Genomic DNA, 22,198 nt, shown 5'->3' with positions numbered 1-22,198 from the left:
CTTGTTCAGAAACGTTTCAAACGCAAAATGCTATTGGAAATTTTGATTTTGGCGGGCAACATGTTTTTCGTCTTTCCACATGGCTTCCCTACGGTATTTCTGAACCAAAAATATCACTTCTTCCGAAAATCAGCCTAATTACAGTTGGTGCCAAAACTTAACCATTGTTTTAATAACAACTGCGTTTACAAATTATCAGTATTCAAATACAAATATATAATATTAAAAAATGTGCTGTAATAGATTAAATAGATTTTGAGAAAATCCTAACCAAAAATGACAACATTATAGCCATTCTTTAAACATTTAAATGGCCTAAAGGAATTGCTGAAATGCATGAAAATTTTAGAGTTTGATGCTTAAACCGAAAAGGAAACGAAGATTTTTTTAATAAAACCTTTTCCTTCGAATTATTAGTATACCAATCCAATTATAATAAAAAAGATTGGTTGTAATAGACAAAATAGATTTTCAGAAAAACCTACCGAATAATGCAATTTTTTGGCCATCCTTTGAACATCGTTACTGACCTACATATAATGTTGATATAATAAAATATTACAGTTTGATGCTTATACAGAAAGCACATACACTTTTGACTAAGAAAGGCCAAAAATTAAATTCTTCTTTTAATTTCCTAAATAGAAATGAATACATCATTGAGCAATTGAAAATTTCTATACGGGGTTTAGAGCCGCTAACTTTGGGCGCTTCCGGTCTGTAAATACATGGTGTGGAGTACTGAGAGATTACATAATAAATTCCACATTGTTTAGAAATGCCATTATCTGTGCAAATGTACGCAGATTTAATTGAACAAACGTAGCCATCACACTTCGGTCCCTGCGTTTTGAAACTTTACGATGTAAGCGAATAAATTAATTGTATTGAAATACCTTACTATGTGGATCGACTGATGACGTTCTATAAATAATTTAACTTATTATTCTTGATGAGGATATGTAAAATTATGTCAATGTCAGTGTAAAGGAAGAGGAAACTATTTTAATTTACATTTGTAATTCAGCATATCAAAAGCGAACCTGGATCATATGCCATATCACGAAATAAACAAATGAACGTTCCCTCTGGTTTATTGAGTTTTTCTTTCATTATTTGTAATAAAAAAATTGCATAGCATGCTTAGATAAATTGTCCTCTTGGGAGAATTAAATGAAGGTTTGGCATTTCTCTTGATCCAGGTAACACTGGTCGGTGGCAAATTTTAAAGAATCAACTAAGCATAAGAAATTTTATGAATTTGTAAACCTAAATTTCCGTCAAATTAAGACTCGACACGCCGAAGCTTCTCGAACCATTAAATGCCCTAGTTTTATTTGGGTGTTTTCTTCTGTTAGAAATGAAATGTTACAAACCCTTTCAAAGCCTACATAATCATCTTTGTCTTCATCTTCAGTATTGAACGTATGAACCTGAAAAACTCTTTCCATGGAGTTCTTACAAGAACAAAGAAGCGAGGCCGCGACTGAATGGAAGATAAAGACGGTAATTAATCAAATTTCTAACGAACACGCTACAAGTTTTTGGTCAACATTTCTTAACGTGATAGAAAAAAATCCGTTCCTTTATTAAGCTATTACGGTTGTTAATAAGAACCTAATGTCTAGTAAAGATAGATCAGAATTGTCGTATTTGTCAGAAAAAATCGATAAAGTATGGTTTTGATACACATTTCAACGTCATAAAAATTCCACAATAAAAATACTTCGTAAATATCTGAGTAAACATGTTTCGAGTTAAAAAAGATTAGAAAAATGGTGAAAATAAGAACAAGCTAAACAAAAATTACTATCCGGTACTATATAACTTCAAACAAGAAAAAACAAAATGACTAAATTAAGAAATTCTAAGAATTCTAAATAATAAATAACAAAAATTTTAAGCAAACGTTCCAAATATCTACATCCTTAAAAAATAAAAATCTGACTTTTTTAAAGTTTAATTTGATTTCATCGAAGTGATACATTTTCTTACTATCGATGAATAATTTCAACAAATATACACAATGTCCGTTGAACATACGTTAACACTTCGCAAGGATATACAAAAAAATTAAGGTTTTTAGTTGAGATAAAAAAGTCAATGGCAAGAGCGGGATTCGAACCCACGATCTTCGGCTAGATACGCCGCTGCTCTACCACTTGAGCTATCGTGACCTCGATCCACTCGGACATTGAAAAATGGCAAAAAGGAGGGAAAATTCAAAAGGTGGGGTTGAGATGGGAAGTTGGTGTCCGAGTGGATCGAGGTCACGATAGCTCAAGTGGTAGAGCAGCGGCGTATCTAGCCGAAGATCGTGGGTTCGAATCCCGCTCGTGCCATTGACTTTTTTATCTCAACTAAAAACCTTAATTAATTGTAATATATTAATTGGTCAAGCGGACCACGAAATTAGTGGATATACAAAAACTTATATTGGACTAAAAAGTCCAAAGTTTGATTTTCAATTGTAATCAAGATATTTCCCTTTTCAAGTAACTTCAAAGTTTCACAACATTTTTCCATAAAGCCTGTATATCAAATAAAATATTTTTCTTACTGTATATTTGACTACACAGGTATAACGATCTCTGTATGGTCTGTATGAAAAAACATTCAATTATTTCTGCCAAGATTTCAACCTATTTTAAGGTCATCATCAGAGCCTATATTAATTACCATCTATGAAAAAATATTAATTATTAGTGTTAATAGAACAAGCAATCTAACAATATAGATCTAAGAAACCTATATTAAAGATGTCTATAAATTTACATAATTAAGTTGTTAATGAATGGTTTCAAATTTCTTTGAAGAATAGATTCAGACTTTCGACTCATTATCAAAACCTCCTGTTTGAAATTAATAAAAACTTCATAAATTCAACTTATTAGACTACATCAATGAATTGTAATGGAAAGAAAACAAAAATAATCTTTGGCGCAAAATGAAAAATTAGAATAAAGAAAAAGCTTCAACAAATTAAGATAATTGTTCAAAATATTCGCCGATGCAAGCCTGATATTTTTCTCTACACCTTTAGATTTCGATTTTTCTCTACATATTTTTTCGAAAATGTTTGCTTTTTCGCACCTTCGCGACACGACGCACAACCGTGACACATCTACACAGAAAACACACACTTTGAGCCCTGAAGATTATCTAAATAGAGATCAAAACGTTGGCACAATAAAGAAAATGTTTTTCTAAACCTACGTCACACAAGATCGCATCCCATGATCTCCAATTAACCATTAATTAACGGTAACTAAATACTACACACTTATTTTAATAGAACCTTCCAAGTCTGAAATCAAACGTTTATTTTACTGTTGAAAAGAAGAATGCGGTTTTATATGGAAAACAAATCCTTAAATATCGTATATAACATGCTCTAACAAAACCTCATTTATTTTATTTAATATGCAATAAAATTCTGTAAATATGCCATATAATTTGGACTAAAAATATTAAAATACGCATCCTCAATGTCAGTGACTCGAATAATATTTAACTTTTTTTAAACCTAGATATGTATATATTTTCTTTTTAGACTAGTATCAGTTAAAAAGAAATGGGAATATTTTAAATTTTACGTGTAAAATTAAACGTTGCAAACAGTTTTTTATTTTAACAAAATACGGCTAACATGTTTCAGATAAAAATTCTCTAGTAGACCCCAGATTTATATGTAATAAAAATCTTCAAGTATGCCATATATTTTGGACTAAAACGTTACAATACACTGCATGAATATCAAATGTATCACTTAAATAATAATTAAATAATTTTTAACGTAGACATATTTTTTCTTTTTGGTCTAGTTATTAGTTTAAAAATTGGTATATTTGCGAACAGTTTTTTTATTTAATAATTTACGTCTACTGTGTTTCAGATGAGAATGCTTTCACTTTTGGCAATCCTGTGCACAAGTGTAAAACTCGCTTCAACCCAGGCATTATGGACTCCAATTTATGTAGACAGCACGAGTGAGTAAATTTTATTATTATTATTATTATTTTTTTGCTGGGGCTTCCGACATCTAGGTCATTTCAGCCCCCCCACTAAGTCTATATTCTATATTCTATACCCGTTCAAACACAACATTCATACAAATAAATACATTCATACACTTAAATACATCCATACAGTACACTCATTCCGTTTGGTGGGTGGAGTACTTGATATTCCTCCACCGACCTACACTTAAACTAAACTAGATTGGGGTCGATGGGGTACTTTTATCAATATTCCGCCATCGACCCCGAACACACACTCACTCGCTTTCACCGTTCGAGGGGCGATGATGACGTTATATTCACCCTCACCCCTCGCCATCCACGCTAATAAATACATGCACACAGACACATAACACATAAGACATACTATATACAATAAAAAACACTCGAATTTCCCCTAAAAAGCGGAACAGGGGACTCTGAAACTCGCTACCGTGCTCGAGGACTCTTCTTAAATCCGGCGGCATGCCTACACGCTCTCTGTATGGAGCCAAGGCATGACACGCCTCTATTATGTGGGACACATCGAGCAACCTTTCTCTGCATAAGTGGCACCTACGCGGGCTTTGGCCCAAAAGCAGGTGCCCATGTGTCAACCGAGTATGGCCAATCCTCAGTCGGGTGAGGACGATCCCTCGTCTCCTGCTCAGATTCTCTGAGGGCCATCTACCGGTCGTGCTCTTGACTCGCAAGAGCCTCTCAGACGACCCCGCCCACTGACGCTGCCATCCTTCTTTTATCATATTTTTAACTGCGTGTTTAGCGTCAGGAGGCCTGATCGCGATGGTCCGATCTGGAGGGTGGGACGTACCGGCTTTCGCCGCCTTGTCCGCGCGTTCGTTACCCTCCAGGCCGACGTGTCCGGGAATCCAGACAACAACCACCGTTTTTCCGAGAGGCTCCAGCTCCGCGTATTTCTCTAACAAGAGCACGACGAGAGGGTCCACAGAGAACCTGTCGAGTATAGCCCAGACAGCGCTCAGAGAGTCGATACATGCGAGGAAGGCTGAGCCCTCCCCGGTCCGCACCGCCTCGAGAGCGTGCCAAATCGCATACAGCTCTGCCGTGTATACGCTGCAGTGAGGGGGCAACGACCAGAAGGTGGCTACTCCCTCGCTATACACAGCACACCATCGCCGGTCTTGGACCCGTCTGTAAAAATCAGAAGAAAACCGGTGTATCTATTTCTAAGTTCAAGGAACTTAGCCTTGTAGAGGTATGGCGGTGTTCACGATTTAGGCAAGTTCGCCAGAACGTCGCGGACGAGTACGACCGGAAAGGTCCAAGGGGGTGTCGGCCGGTGCCCCACCCGAAGCACCGTCCCCAGCGCCAATCCGGCCCTCCCTAAGGANTGGGAGAAATGTATTGAGAGTATGGGAAATTATTTTGATTAAAGAACATTGCTTTAAAGTAACTAGTTTCTTTTTTTTTGGTTAATACCAAAATCCTGCATTATTTTCCGGACAACCCAATAAATAATTTTTGTATATTCTTTATCAATTTATTATTTTGGTAAATATTGAAATTTACTTTAGTTTCGCGTACACAATGTTGTGGTTATGGAACCGTTTGGGCTACGACAAATAAACTAAATCATTAATAAAATTTAATAATAAATAGAACCATATACGTCCGTACAACCTTCGATCTGGTAATTTTAATACACTTACAGCTTGAAAGTTTCATAAAATATTTTTTCTCGACGTTAACAACAAATAACGTAATACAGCGTGTTTTTGTTATTTACAGTAGTAATATTTAAAGCAAGATCGCTGAAAGTTTAAACTGACATCAACTTTGTAAGAATTCGTTCCAATAGCTAAAGAACAAAAATCTTCCTGATTGCCAATGTTAAAAATCTTCTGTAAAATTGTAACAACAAAACCTCAACAAAAATCTCAGTAATTATTTTTTAAACTGGTAAAGATAATTATATAACAAAATGATTGAAGAAAACGTGATTAAATAACAATCCGGCCATTTTCATATTATTGTTCTTCCCTCTTCAAAATATTTATTTCTTCTTCCTGTGGAATACAAATTTAATTAGATATTATAATTAATTAAGGCTTTTAGTTGAGATAAAAACGTCAATGGCCGAGCGGGATTCGAACCAACGATCTTCGGCTTGATACGCCGCTGCTCTACCACTTGAGCTATCGTGTGTGTAAAGATGTTTAATTCTTTTTCATTTTATCGGTCATTCAAAGTAATTAAGTAAGTAACTTTGAGCATATTATAGAAATCAGTTCGCTTATCTGTAATCAGAACTTTCACACCTTTTGAATTTTCCCTCCTTTTTGCCATTTTCCTGACGTGGAATGTCATGCTCTACCACTTGAGCTATCGTGACCTCGATCCACTCGGACACTAACTTCCCATCTCAACCCTACCTTTGGAATTTTCCCTCCTTTTTGCCATTTTTCAATGTCCGAGTGGATATAGTGCTCTCAACTGGTAGAGCAGCGGCGTATCAAGCCGAAGATCGTGGGTTCGAATCCCCCTCGTGCCATTGACTTTTTTATCTCAACGAAAAACCTTAATTAATTATAATTTATTAATTGGTCAAGCGGACCACGAAATTAGTGAATTTAATTAGATATTTTCATTGGGCCATTGTTATTACAGTTCTGGAGGAATTTATTGTAATACATTTTTTAAATTTATTATAAATTCGTAATTTTTAGAACCCTCAGGAGCTATCTTGCAGCTAGTTATTCTTATTCGTTCCAAGTCCAGTTTTGAAAAACTTCAGAACGCGATTTATTGTTATTCAGAAGAACTTGCAGACGGATCAAGGAGAACGTGTCAGGACATTTTTAAGGATGTTTGACTATATTAAAAAATCACGTTTTCATCCATTAAAATTCTTTTTCCTGAATGGCCCCAGTATCCATCCCCTTGTACAGTAGTGTTCATTTTCCATCCTGCATAATTGCGTAGCTTGGCAGATCCATAAAAAAATGTTGCTGTTTTTTAAACATTACATCTATTTTTCACTTACTATTGTAAAAAGAGTACATGAAAAAATTCGAATTCGCATATAAGTCCCAAATGAGACACCGAACACGACCAAAGGAACCCACGTTGTGCCACTTTGAAATGAATTATGCATGATTTGAAATATTAAAATAACTAGGTCGGTCTGGCGGAATGGCAGGTGGGAAGATTTCATCGCAGCCCCGTTTCCCTAGGGCCGACAAAAGAAACCATTAAAACGAAAAGAATGTTAATTTTTTCTCAATAGACCTGTTTTATACGATTAATGGATAATTTTGGAATTTTTCCTTGTTTATTCGTAGAATATAACCTATAGAATAGGATTATAAAAACTTCTTTCTATAAAAAGAACAGAAGGATTCTTCTTTTATGAACAATTTCGTAAACAGTGAGCAAATTTAATATGAATTGTCATGGATTTTCCTCAATTGGCAATCACGGTTTGCCAATAAGAGGAACGAGGTTGTATTGTAATAAAAAATGGCAAAAACGAGGGAAAATTCAAAAGGTGGGGTTGAGATCGAAAGACTTTTGGATTTATGTAGAAATAACCCGCCGGCTAGCTTTGCAATTAAACAAAACAAATTTGTCCTGAAAATGAGCTTTACAGTTTTAAAAGCATATCATAAAGCCTGGATCTCGTTCTTTCTCAAACCGTTTCTCAGGTAATCAAAGTCCCTAAAAAATCACATAGAATTCAACCATCGGGATAAAGTGAAAAAATCACATTGACTCCTCTCCGGATAGGACACACCAGGCTGACACATGGTCATCTACTGGCCAAAGAAAGTCCACGGAGATGCTCTTTATAACGCGCACTAGTTGGACAAGCATATACGGATGGTTGGAAAGACCTATCACACACTGTACTTTCCAGACCTAGTTCCACTCTGACTTTCACCTGTTCTTTGCACGGACAATCACCCGCGCAATCGGAAGATCAATAATCACCAACAGCTAGAAAATTATAAGAATTTATTTTTCAAGTCCAGGGACCGAAACATTTATAACGGGGCTTGTAATACGTTGGGCGAATTTTATAGATCCCGATGAGGACAATATCCCAGAATAAAATATTTCTAAGCTAATATAATTGTAACAATTGTTTCCCCTTTCAACCAACACTAAATTTTCGGGTTAACAGATATTAAAAATTAAATGCTAACCTCATAATTTTTCCCGACGATTTAATATATGTGGTTTAAATATTTGTTTTTATATTACAGTAATAGGTAATTGGGTATAAAGTTTATTTTTTAAAATAATATTTACGAAGGGCTAATATATTTTCAAAACGATTTTTTTATAATATAAAACAATTACTTTGGTTGCGTATCTGCAGACATTTATCAATTCAAAACCTTGGTGGTGTTTTAAATTTTTTATATTGTTCAAATTGTTTTCTTATGTTATGAAGATAATAAAAAGCCAATATTCAATTTTTACTGTTCATTATTATCGCAATAAATATACAAAAGTTCAAATTATTATTTTTCTTTATTTAGACATTTGAAAAATTGACATTCCATTAGGTATTAATGAGATACTAAAAACAAATATTTTGCCAGCTTATTTTATATCCTTGGGAAAACCAAGGGTTTACCATTTAAACCTTTTTTCTATAACCCTTCGTTTTTGAAAAAAAAAGTTGATTTCGCGTTGAAATAGACACCATGTATATCATAGTTGTTTTAGGATTTATGCACATCAGAAGCAAAAAAAACAAAGAATGAAAGAGTACTTAGGTACTTAAATTGATTTTAGTCTCCTAGTGCCTATTGGAAAGAAAGCTTGGATACAAGTGTAATAATAATAATAATAATAATAATAATTAATAATAACAGTAGAGATCACCTGACTATAAAACGTGTAACAAACAAGAATTTCCGCTCCGGGAAAAAACCGAAGTTTTGAGGTATATTGGTTTAATAAGTGTATGACAGTGGTTTGTTGTGGAAGCTAGGACGTCCCTTTGTCAGCCGAGCGTTTTTTGAAGTGTTTTTTGGTGAGGTGAGTTCAACTGGATAAGTTTTTTTGGACGATTAGACAAGTCTGCTAGGTGCTAGTTTGTAGCTCGCATTCCCTATTGGGAAGTGTTGGGAAGTGTGGGGCCTGAATCTCTCTAGAAACCTGGTTTCAGGGTTGGGCAAGATTTATTTATTTAGTTTTTCTCTTTTTATTTAAACGCCATCTGTTTTTCAATTTTTCAAAATTTCCCAAAATCATTTCAAAGGCCCTCTCGGCCCAGTGGGCCGAGAAGGTTTTCGAAATCGATTACCTCCTCTAAATAGGACTCCCTCTCCTGTTGTTTGTACGTCTGGGGCAAGACATTTTATCATTTGTCGATTGGATAGGAAAGATAATGGCGGCCTTCACTCACTATCGCCAATTAAGATATGTNACGCAGTATTTGATCCTTCTTTGGCCAGGCTGTCCGCCTCCTCATTGCCATAGTGCCCCTTATGAGCAGGTATCCATATGAGGGTTACCCTATTCTCGTACCTGGTAGTAATCCTATTAATGAGTTCAACGGTTTCCTCTACCAGCCTAGATGTTGATAACTCTTTTTGTAAAGATTTAAGACTGGCCTGACTGTCGGAAAAAATTTTAATATATTTTCTCTTAATCTTGTTATCCATGCGTGTTCTGCAGCAAACATTGATGGCCCAGACCTCTGCTTGAAAGACCGAGGTGTTATTACCAAGAGGAGAGGAGATGCTGATCCCTAACTCCCTAGGTATATTTATTCCAGCACCGCTTCCCTTGTCCTTAATGACTTAGACACCTTAGATCGGTGAAGCAGTCTAGGTTACGATGGTAATCATCTGCCCTATAGTTATAATCACAGGGAGTAACTACCTGAAAATACTTTTTCCCTAAAGGTGTTTTCACCTTTTTATCACTTACGCCCAGTAGTTGGTTGTTGACCTTACTCAATAAATGTAGAATTTTCGAGTGACCTATATTGTTTCCCTTATGGTTCCAGCTGCCTTCACTGATTAATCTATAGCAGCTGGTTAGTGCTCTAACCTTGACCTCAATGTGTAGAGGTGTGGTGTTAGTTATCACTTCTAAAGCTAGGGTAGGTGTAGTGGGAAATGCTCCCGTCATCATCATACAACCTAGTCTTTGAAATGACCTTAGCTTGTTAATAGCCCCTTTGTTTTCTAGCCCTTTCCACCATACTAGGGCTGCTAATAGAAATCTTGGTAGTATAATTGCGGTGTATATCCATTTGCCCACCCAAGGTTTAATACCCCATGTTCTACCAACGATTCTCCTACACTGCACCATGGATATTGTGCCTTTCCTTTGTATATTTTTAATGTGGCCTTTCCAATCGAGTTTCTTATCTAGCGTTATCCCAAGGAATTTGATTGAATCCTTTAATTTTAATTCAATGCCTGACATTTTGGGTTTTTAAAATTGCCTAGTGATCTTCTCCTGCTGAACATTATCAGTTCCAGTTTAGCAGGATTTATCGAAAGAGCTTTATCACTACACCATCCGGTAGCAACCCCATCGCCTCCTTCATCAGCAGTGATAGAGTCAGAGGATCCTTACCCGTGATCATTATGGTACCATCGTCTGAAAATAATTGGCTATAAAAGCCTGAGTTATTCAGAAGCTCTAATAAGCTATTTACTGTGATTAACCACAGTAGAGGGGATAAGCAACCTCCCTGTGGACAGCCTCCTGTGACCCTGATTCTCAGAGTACTGCTACCTAAGCACATATTTAGCATCCGACTCTCTAGGTAGGTTTTCACCCATCCTATGAGGTGTTGGTCTACGTTATATTCATTTAGTGCTGCTATAATGCATGAGGTATCTGCATTATCAAAAGCTCCTTGGATATCAAAGAAGCATCCTAATGTATAATCATTATTGTGTTATGATTTCTCTATCCTTCCTACAAGTGAATGCAATGCAGTTTCCACTGATTTTCCTGGTAAATAGGCATGCTGATTGAGATGTATGTATTGATACCACAGTCATGTCTAATATGTTTATCTAAAATTTTCTCTATTATTTTTATGAAAATAGAATATATACTTATGGGTCTGTATTACTTGGGTAATTGATAAGAGACCCTACCTGGTTTGGGTAAGAAAATTACCCTTATTTCCTTCCAGCATTTTGGTATTTACCCCAACGCCAGACTACTCCTTAGGAGATCCCAGACAGCACCGGAAAGACCAGGCGTATCCTGTTGTAGGAGGGCAGGAAATATTCCATCCATCCCTGCTGCCTTGAACTTCTTGAAGGACCATACCGCCCATTTGTATGCGTCCCAAGAGATCACTTCATATGCCTTACTCCAGTTCGACATAGGTATATTATCCATGGTTTGGGTGTCGGAGGAGCCTGACCTGGGGAAATGGGCCCTTGCCATTAAGTTCAGTGTCTCCTCGCTTGGTGTGGAGTACTCCCCTTTTTCATCCTGCAATAAACCTAGTGGATTAATATAATCCTTTTCCAAAAGTTTAAAAATTCGAGCACTTTCCTTAATATTCTCTGTCTTCAGACAATATTCCCTCCAGGCCTTTCGTTTGTTTTCCTCAACTCTTTTTGTAATCTTTTTTCATGGAGAGATATTCTCTCCAAGACTGTTCAGAGTTCCCCTGCAGGGCTTTCGTGTGTAAGACTCTGACCCTTTTCCTCGCACTAGCCAGAGCTCTGTTCCACCAATGATGTCGATTCTGGCGTAGTATTTTTTCAGGGCATGCCTCCGTATATGAAGAGTTGATGACCTGAATGATATTATTAGCAGCCTGCTCCAGCTCTGTTATGTTGGTAGGAGCAGGTGTACAACCTGTAATATTATTATTAATATTGTTAATGTAGGACTCCCAATTTGTTTGTTTTGGATTCCTACACCTTATTTTTCCAACTTCTCCTGAGATCCTAAAATCTATTATACAATGATCTGAGGAGATCTTACCTGGTGTCACCTTCCACCCCGTTACCTAGTTGGCACTTGGCATGGTGGCTAGTGAGATATCCAAGACCTCCCTTCTGTTTTTTGTTATAAATGTGGGAGTATTGCCTACATTCAGGATTGATAGGTTTTTACTCACTATAAATTCCAGGAATGTATCGCCTCTTGTGTTATTATCTGAGCTGCCCCATGCTATATTATGCGCATTTACATCACAGCCCAGTATAAGACCTATACTTTTATCCTCGCAATATGTTGTGAGTTCCCTGACCGTCTCGGTTGGACAGTCCTCATCGTGGGGTAAGTAGGCACTCGCTATGTAGAGATTATGACGACTTCCCCTTCTCCTGAAATCAATTGAGATAGTTATGATATCCCTAGAACAAAACCTAGTTATGAGGATGGGTTTTAGTTCCTTATGAGCCACAACACACGCTCTTGGCTTGTCCTGTCTTAGGTCCTGAAACAGTTCAAAGCTATTATTTTTTAAACCAATTACTTGTCTCCTACATGTGTAGGGTTCCTGTATTAGATAAATCAATGTTTGCAGCGTCACCATGTCACTACCGATTTCGGCAGTGGCAGTTTTGCTGTCCTGCATGTTTATCTGTGACACCCTGAGAGGTCTCATGACTAACTCATGGTACCCTTGGGGTATGTCGCCTAGATGTGGGCGTATGGTTTAGCCCCTTTCTAAGAGGGAGTCTTCGGCCTCACTGGATAGTTCGGCCATCAGCCCCTCCGTCTGGGACTACCCGCCTCATCATCTCCCTTACCTTTCGCCACGTTAGCGGGGTTTACCTTTATATCCTCGTCCTTTGTTGGTAGAGGTGTCTCTTTCTCGATCTCCATATTCTCATGTATATTGGGTATGGAGATCTTCACCCTTATACGGTTTAACTCCAGTGTTAACATAGGGTTTTTCTGGAGTGTCTTAGCATCCTCTTCCGGTACTTCCCAAGAAAGGTAAGTCCCGTGGCCTGTATGGGGTTCTCTATTGTAGGCAGTCAACTCCCAGTCCTTGATACTCAAACCTGCCTTTCTGTTTGAGATCCTTAGTAGTTTGTTTATGGACTCTTTTTTAGTTTCGAGTCCTGCTACATACGCGGATACTTTGGCCTTCCGCGGTAGGTCATTGATGTCGTACACCACGTATCTTCTCTACCCATAGTTTCTTTAACGTGTCCCTGACAAACTTGACTGTAGATTCATCGCCACAGCTTATCAGGAACATTTACTGAACTTTTACCAGGCCAGAGTTTATGAAGTCTACGCCTTGGTCTTCATCATCTTCTTCGATTAAGTCCAAGGCGCTGTTGCAGATCAATGATCTCAGCTTCAGAGGCTCTTCGTTAGTGAAGAAATCCTTATTGGTTTTCCTGAAAACAACTTTATGAATAGGTTTGGGAGTTGTTACCTGCTCGCTTTCCTTTCCCTGCCTTTGTTTTTTGGCAGGTCCTGTGGCAGAGGGAGGAGTATTAGAGTACTCCGTACTACTTCTTTTAGTGCTTTTCCCCAGTCTCTTTTGGGCTGGAGTTGTACTCACCTGTGGGCCTCTTTTATGTCTAAACCTGTCCTTCAACGGTGGCTGGACGGTTGATGTGGGCCCACTCCTACGAGGGTTAAGGCTACCCCTGCTGTGTGTGCTCCTAGATCGCTCGCCTCTCTTCCCTCTTTTTACCAGGGTGAATCCTTCGTCCGAATCACCCTGTACCTTACGGAGAGCATCCTTATCTCCTTCACAGCGCTCCAAAACGGTGCAGCCGGTGGATAGAGGAGTGCTCTCTACTATTTCGCCAGTCTTCTTCGTCGTCTGCTCCTCTCCTTCTCCAACTCCATCACAGGATTTATTTCCTGTTTTCCACTCATCCGAGTGGAAAACGTCGATTAAGTTGTAAAAGTACTCAATTACTGGTAGTCGATTAGCACGTGGCTATGTAGACCGTGTTACCTCCTCGAGGTTCACCGCTCAAGTCCCCTCTAGTCCGATTAATGATAGGTCATGAGTGGTCGAATGTGCAGTGTGAGAGAGCTGATGATGGAATATTGTGTACACATCTAACCAACATTAGATTAGTTCCATAATATGTATAATTGGTAATGAAGGAATATCATGTGTTTCACCAACCTAGCTGAGTCAATTGCATGTAAATAGGAAAGGTTGTTTTTAAAAGTGGGTGGAAGGGTGAATGGGAGAGTGGGCTGAAATGGCCTCTCTGTTGATAGCTCTTGAAGCTCATCTACCGTGTCCGGGCAGGATAAGTCTGAGGTCTGACCTCGGAGTGCCAACACCCGGGAGGATCATTCTCGAGGCTTGCCTTTAATTTATTCTAAATTACAACAGGCCGAATTGGCGGTGGACTGCTAGAAATGATAGGCTCAACTCTATAAACGTACGTATGGGTGTGCCGGTTTGAACTTTAAGAACATTTATTATCTATCCCTCTTTATCGTTTTATAAATTATCAAATAATTACATGTGCCACTGTTATTGTCTGGCACCTCCTGAGTATTTCAAATAGTTTTGAAGTAATAATTTGTCAACGTTGGAAGGAAATTAAAAACTTAATTGGACAAGTTCAAGGGATTCCGATGTGAGAAACTTTTATCGTTTTGTCATACTCACTCCGTTGCCAATTCAATGGGGAAAACTCATTATGAGTTGGAATCTGAATTCCAGGGTCGGTCTGCTTGATTCAAATTGTCAATCCTGAGAAGAGAATATCAGTTTACATATGATGTTTCTCATGAGGAGGATTATTACTCAAAAACTGAACCTTCACGATAGCAATAAAACTTTTGGTATGAAAAGACTTTTCGAATAATGAAAAACCGTAATAGGCGTAATAGGTTAGTGAGGGCCTCGACAAAAATAACGCCGACACACACATCCACCCCACCTCTTCCAACCTTAAATAAGAAACATGACTTAACTGAAATTACGCAGACATACTGAAGAAACAAGTTTGACAGACCAACCCAGGATAGGCAGACCAGAATGGCCGATAACGACCAAATTTCAGTTACATCACAACAAGCAGAAATGCTTATTTTTAATGCACAATAATGATACTTCGAACAAAATTATACATTAATAAAGCTCTATTATGTTCCGTACATATTACAAATGTATCACAAAACATTTTTCATACGGTCACAGCACTAACACCAACGCCAGCGCTGCTCCCGAAAGATAAAATTTTCGGATTTTCTACACGGAGAATGTGAATGTGGGATTTTACTTCCGATGAATAGAAAGAGTTAAAAGGGACATGAAGAGAAAGTGTTATACTACGGTTATGTATTTCATGAGGGAGACATGATTTATGTTTTGATGAGGAGTAAAGGGGATTCTAAATGGGCTGCAAATAGGTTTGATCTATTTTTGAATCAACTGTGAACTGAGTGATAGTTTAATTTTTTTTCCTAGGAGAGTGCAGTTCCAAACCGATTCGTACTCACGTTCATTCTTAAATATGTTCCCTCCTATTTATGTACTTTTCATTCAATTAGGGGATGGAATACTCGATATTCCTCTATCACCCTTAACACATATTATACAATTAGCGTAATTGAGGGTCGATCTCGGTGGTTAAGAACGGAGGTTGGACGACCCGGCCTTAGCCGCCTCTTCCGTCTTTGCACTAATCCAGTTGTGCTCCAGTTCGTGGTATCTCTCCAACAAAAGCACTACGAGTGGGTCGACGGAAAACCTATCACGAACAGCACTAATCGCGCTGAGGGAGTCGGTGCAGACTAGGTAGGGAGAGCCACCATCGTCTCGAATCATACCAAACGAGAGACAAATCGCATACAGTTCTGACGTGTAAACGCTACAGTGCGGCAGGAGCGACCACGAAGTGGGCGCACTCTCGCGGTACACGGCACACACCACTCCTCTGTCAGTCATAGAGTCGTCTGTGAAGAAGCTCGGTAAAGGCTTTGCGGAGTAAACGACTTGGTTAATACGTCGAGATTTTCCCGAACGAGCATGGCTGGGAGGACCCGGGGCAGAGTCGGCCTAAGTCCTCCCTAATGTTTCGCCAAAGCATATTCCTAGACTGTTAGATGAAGAATGTTAAAGTTATGTGCGGTCATTAGGTGCGGCCAAAATCAATACGGTATTGTATGTTACCATAGTAATTATTTTATCATTGGTGGACCGTGAAGATTTCGTTTCAGCAAGATATCGGCTGGATAAACCATTTTTTGTGGCGTGTTAGTCTTCGCGTCGTCTATTTCGTGTTGAGTTGGGTTAGGTTAGAAAGGGTTAGTTTGTGGGGAGAATGCTGGATAAGTTAGGATAGTTTATTGGCTAGGTTACGTCGGGTTATTGCTAGGAAGGCTTGGGTGGTTTCGTTTAGTGGCTTGGCTTTGGTTAGGGTTTGATTAGGTGATGAGAATTCAATGAGAATGAAATGAGAGATCGCGATCGACCGTTTGAGCACCCATGTCCTAGAGCGTCCGGGTCTGAAGTCGCTCGTAGCTACTATACTGGCATCTAAAGCTTGAAAGCGGATATCACGTTTTGGCGAGGAAACCTGCCACATAGCTGAGGATGAGCTGCTCCCTCCGAATCGGGCGGCACCACTTCCAGCTCGCAGCAAAGGCTGGCAACAGCGCTTGTTCTGAAGCGGCAGAGAGCTTCTGCAGGCGCGTTTTCGGGCTGAAGAATAGACCATGAATCCATAAAAGAAGGTCGAGCACAGCATCGAGTCAAATATTTTTAGGAGGGGTCTACCTGTCCGCTTCCCAACTGAAGGGATCATGACCTTTAATAATGTTTTTACTTTCCTTCCCTTCACCTTGAAGGCGTCAATGTGTGGATGCCATTTAAGCTTGTGATCAAACGTAAAGCCGAGGAACCTCACCGTACTTAATCGCAGCGCCCGTCAGGCAAAGAGGCGGATGGCTGTGGGCCCTCCTCAAACTTTTCCAAAACCTTCGCGGTTTTCTACGCAGAAAAGGCGAGTCCAGTCTCCTCGACTCTTCCTGCCACAACGTTTATCTCTGACTGCATCACTGCACCGACCTCTGCTAGGTCTTTCCCGAAAAGAAAAAATCAGAGGTCGTCGACGTTCGGGGGACACCGTCAGCGGTACCGTTCACTCCGATCGAGAAAAGTGTAACACTTATCACTGAACCCTGAGGGACTCTATTCTCTTGAACAAAGTCCTTGGATAACACGGACCCCAATCTGCCACGGGAATCTTTAGTTCCTCAGGAAAGCCTCAAGAAACCGGGGCAATTTGGCTCTAAATCCTATAACCCAACATTTCCGAACTTTCCTATATCTCCACGTTGTATCATAAGCTTTCTTTTATTTTTATTCCACCTTATTTTTATTCGGCCTGAGCACCTCTTCAATAACAAAAGCTGTTATATGTTTTTCAGAACAACGCCCGGCACTGTACTTGTCAAAGTCTTCCCTCTCAGTTTTTATAATTTCACAAGTTGATTAAAAGAATCATTTTTGGTCCAATATTGTCTTAATATGAAAGACTTCCATAAAAAACTCCATCTTTCTGTTTCTAGATAATTAGTTGAACTATGGCTTTATTGAACTAGTCAGTAATTTGTAAAGAAATGTATATCGTACTCTACAAAAAGTATTAATTATTGTCAAACATTGGGACAAATCAACATACTTACTGTCTTTAAAAATCGTGCATTTGATCACGCCGTTAATTTCTCAAACCCTTTATTTTCGTTGACATTGAACAATTTTTGTTGACCAAATTCAAAAACAGTTTTTTGCATTCCATCTGTTATCGTGCGGCCATAATGGCTTTCATTTAAGAAGCTATAAAAAAGATAATAAACTAATGAAAATTTTTGCATCGTAAAATGTAATATCAGGGATATATTAGATTCTTCGTGGATTGTCAGTGGCCCGAGAAAAGCGTGTCAATTTCAGCCCTTTGTGCCACAAAAAAAGAATGTTAGCTGGAATGTGCTAAAATAAGACATCCATTACATTTTCGTGAATAATAACTAAATTGGAAGTGATGGAATGTTATATTCTTGTAAAATCTTGCCTGGTTCTACCACGGGCTCTCAAGAGCCCTTTTGAAGAGAAAGAACTCTTAAATTTTTTCCCTATTTTTGATACCTGAATTATTGATATTCAGAGGTATTTCGAAACTGTTAGCATTAGAAGAACTTTACTAGGACAATTCTTTTTGGAATAAAGCAATGCAGAAACAAGTGTACGATTTTCTCCGTAAAATGAGAGGGCGAAAATTTGCAGAAATTTCGTTTCACCTCTTTTGCTTACATGCGTGAAGTGACGCTATCTTCAAGCTTACCGCCCTAAGGTAATTTTTTTAGTCAACCTTTAAATTTTCAAAAATGTAATGGAAGAATGCTTTGTGGTTTTGGGTTGAACAATTTTGCAAAAGTCTCAGTAGAAACTATTACTAAACTTGTGGAATTTAGTGGATTACATACGTTACTAAAAAAAATTTAAAAACACATATAATTAAATGTTTAAAACTTGTTTTACTTATAAAGTACTTTTGTTACTATCTAGTATGTGCGAAATTTCTCAGGTTAACATATAAAAAATTATTTTGGACTTTTGGTGTGAAATTTAAGTTTAGGATTTTACATTATTGATTCGAGCCGGGATATATATGACATTTTAGAGGGAAAATCTGCAAATATGTTGGAATCGGGCAATCGAAACGTAATAAATAGTGTAGCCCATTATTCAACTACTCTAAGCTGTTATTCTTCTTTTTTTTTTTAATTTATACTTTACCCAGAGAATCTTTTTTTGTATTAATAATTACTTTAATTGAAGTTAATGCTCAATTGAATAAAATTGAATGCGCAATTGAATTCATGTTCAATGTATATAATCGGTAGAGGGTGCTGTCACCAATCACAATTGCTCGAAAAAGATTGAAAAAAAAGAAACTTTATTCAAAACAACCGACAGAGAGACAAGCAAAAGGCTATTGCACGAGTAAAGCATGTATATTTGGGGATCAGGGCTTTATACTATTTTAAAGAAGTGCTGATTAAGATGATGGGCGGGCGTCTGAACCCGCCAGAATTTGCTGACTTGTCGGTCTGAGGGGCAACTGGTTACTTCATTACGTTGATGTTAGTTCAAATGATTTTGCTCAATGTATTTAATCGGTAGAGGGTGCTGTCACCAATCACAATTGCTCGAAAAAGATTGAAAAAAAAGAAAATTTATCAAAACAACCGACAGAGAGACAAGCAAAAGGCTATTGCACGAGTAAAGCATGGATATTTGGGGATCAGGGCTTTATACTATTTTAAAGAAGTGCTGATTAAGATGATGGGCGGGCGTCTGAACCCGCCAGAATTTGCTGACTTGTCGGTCTGAGGGGCAACTGGTTACTTCATTACGTTGATGTTAGTTCAAATGATTTTGCTCAATGTATTTAATCGGTAGAGGGTGCTGTCACTAATCACAGTTCCTCACATCATTTAAAAAAAGTTTCCTTCCATTCTGTTGGTCGTTTTATTTTTTGCCTTATTATTTTCTTTGAGAAGAGAAATACTAATTTGAGTTAAATTTTATTTTCATTAATATATGTTCATTTCTTTATATAATAAACAAGAGTATAATTTTCTTTTTATTTATTTACTTGATTTTATTTATTTGGAATACCTGTTTTAAATCTCGTCACAAAATTGAATATGCTGGCTGGGTTACTTCAGTCTCAGAGGCGGAACAAAAATGTCTGAGCAAGAGGAGAGTACTTCAACAATTCAAAAGAAAATAATTAACCGGATGAATTAGACTGAATTGGTCCCGCTTAGTGAAAGGATTTTGAGAGACCAAGAATTTAAAAATTTGATGAAAAATATCGTGCCTAACGGATTTCAGAAAACCCTAATCCATTCAAGACAGGTTAAAACCCTGATTTTGAACCTTTGAGGGCCATTTCACCAAAGCAATAAGAAGAAAAGTCAGCTCATTTAAGTTACGTAAACATGTTTTATAGATATATTTTCAGGGAGATATAATTTATTGCAAAACCGATTTATTTCCTAGGTTGTTGTATATAAACGATTTAGTTATGTGGAGGTAAAAGCTGTTTGATAACCGTAAATGCATATTGAGGTCGAAGGCAGCTGATATCAAAACGACTCGGTGGCTAAATTGCTCAACCTCGTAAAAACTTAAGTCGTCTGGAGAGATGTAGCAACTCCTTCTAATGAACCCGGCATTACTTTAATGCAATAAAATTATACAGTTACAACTCCTCGGATTACGCGAAATTTTACTCCACTCGAACTTTTTCGTGTTTTTAAACCATTTTACCCGGCGCAATTATTAATCAGACATTCTGAACCCCTGTTCAAACGTTTTTATAACTAAAATTAATTAAGGTTTTTAGTTGAGATGAAAAAAAGTTAATGGCACGAGCGGGATTCGAACCCAAGATCTTCGGCTAGATACGCTGCTGCTCTACCACTTGCTCTTTCGTGACCTCGATCCACTCGGACATCAACTTCCTATCTCAACCCCACCTTATGAGTTTTCCCTCCTTTGACCTATGAGTTTTTATAACTGTCCATTATAATGAACATTTCTTTTATTTTTCATTCTTAAAATTTTTCAACCACCTTGGATCGTGGTTTGTCGGTTATGGTTTCTCGGATTGATTGAATTGTCTTTAAAAAATTAAGTATTTTGTTTTAGACGCATAAGTTACTCGATTATAACTCTATAAATGTCAGTTCAGTTTTGTTTATTTTTTAATAATACTTTTTTTTTTATTGGCCTTATGATCTTGCATATTAGCCATAGTACGAATTCTTGTGTGTTCCAATTGGGGGTTATCGGGAAAAAAGGGCCAGAGGCGACGGTGGGAATCGAACCCACGACCGCGGCGTGAGAGTCTCTCATGCTAACCACTCGGCTACCGCGGTCCCTCTTTAATAATACTTCATCTACTCAATGCAGGAATAATGCATATAATGATTTACAAAAAATTTGTAATCTTGTACAGAAAAGAAATTAGTGAGCTCAGGAACTTAATTTTCAAGTGCCGGGGATCAAATGCATTTGTGAAATTACAGTTGTCTAGAGGTAAGAGGTAGATTAGATAGACGTCTTTGTCCCATTCGAACAGAGGAGAGACATTGCTTCCCTTTTTAAGACATATTTCTACCTGTCAAGCCTTTTAGACAAAGCGGTGTCTTGACACAGCAGCGATCAGAAGAGATCTCATTGATTTCGACTTATATTTCTAACATTTTATCTATTGTAACTTTTGGCCTCTTTGTTTTGTTCAGTTAATTTTAGACCTTTGCAAAGCTAAATTTAAAAAAATAACTTACGAAACTAAAAGACTAAAAGAAAGGAAATCTTTTAAAACGGGTTTATATTTACGCATATTATAACATTTGCAAAATAATTTCGTAATCAAACACTTTTTTAGCAATGATTATTCATCGCACTGGACAGAGCCAAATTATGAAAACAGTGAAAAAATCGTATGATATTCGTATGAAATTGCTGGTTTTTCAGTCAAAGGATTCTAAGGGGTATTGAAATTCACAAACATACTATACACACCAAGGAACAAAAAGAGATATTTATTTCAAACTATATCAAAACGAGCTCGGTTCGTAGACCCTGCGGTCGTGGTTTGATTCCTACCATCGCCCCTAGCCCTTTTTTTCACGATGCTCTCCCTCCATTAATACAATACACACACGCCTTCATTGGTTAATATGCTATGTTCATTAGGCCATAGGGGGAAAAAAGACACAAAGTTATCCCCAATAAATGGATTGAATTAGACCACATTTTCCATAAGAAATTCCTCAATGTACCTTAGTACAGTCAAAGATCTATTCTCTATGATAATCAGTTCGTTTCGGGCATGGCCGTTGCTTACACCCCATTCCATAACTGACGCTCTTTGAAAACGGTGATTCGCGCATCGCAAATGAAGTATAGCGTTTTCCACACACGCTCGAAGGTCTTCTGATTGCCACACACCAAACTGGCAGTCATCTGTGAAGAGAACAGCCTCAGTTCAAGAGTCCAAGCGAGTTGCTGATTTGGTAAAAGTCGCCTTACTGTTCGATACCACTCCAGTAGTAAAGAAACTAATGTGGGACGTCTAGACACAAGGCTATTCTCACGAAGCTCTCTGATGACTGTTTTAGAGCTCCCTCTGGCATTACGGACCGTTTGGAGTTGACTACCTATGAAGGAAGCCATTATATGACGGTTCCGTAGT

General features: G+C 38.0%; 1 protein-coding gene across 1 annotated transcript in view; it reads left to right on the top strand.

Moving 5' to 3' along the window:
* The first annotated feature begins 1,449 nt into the window (after window positions 1-1,449).
* Window positions 1,450-22,198, top strand: part of LOC106669972 — a 40,536-nt gene continuing 19,787 nt past the window's right edge. The window contains exons 1-2 of the mRNA XM_014399898.2: window positions 1,450-1,506; window positions 3,896-3,989. Coding sequence (XP_014255384.2) covers window positions 1,450-1,506; window positions 3,896-3,989 — 151 coding nt within the window. The remainder of the gene's footprint in view (window positions 1,507-3,895; window positions 3,990-22,198) is intronic.

Source organism: Cimex lectularius, unplaced genomic scaffold (genome assembly GCF_000648675.2).
Source record: "Cimex lectularius strain Harlan isolate CLEC.00 unplaced genomic scaffold, Clec_2.1 scaffold433, whole genome shotgun sequence".
NCBI classification, from domain to species: domain Eukaryota; kingdom Metazoa; phylum Arthropoda; class Insecta; order Hemiptera; family Cimicidae; genus Cimex; species Cimex lectularius.
This window is presented reverse-complemented; position numbering and strand designations above follow the sequence as displayed.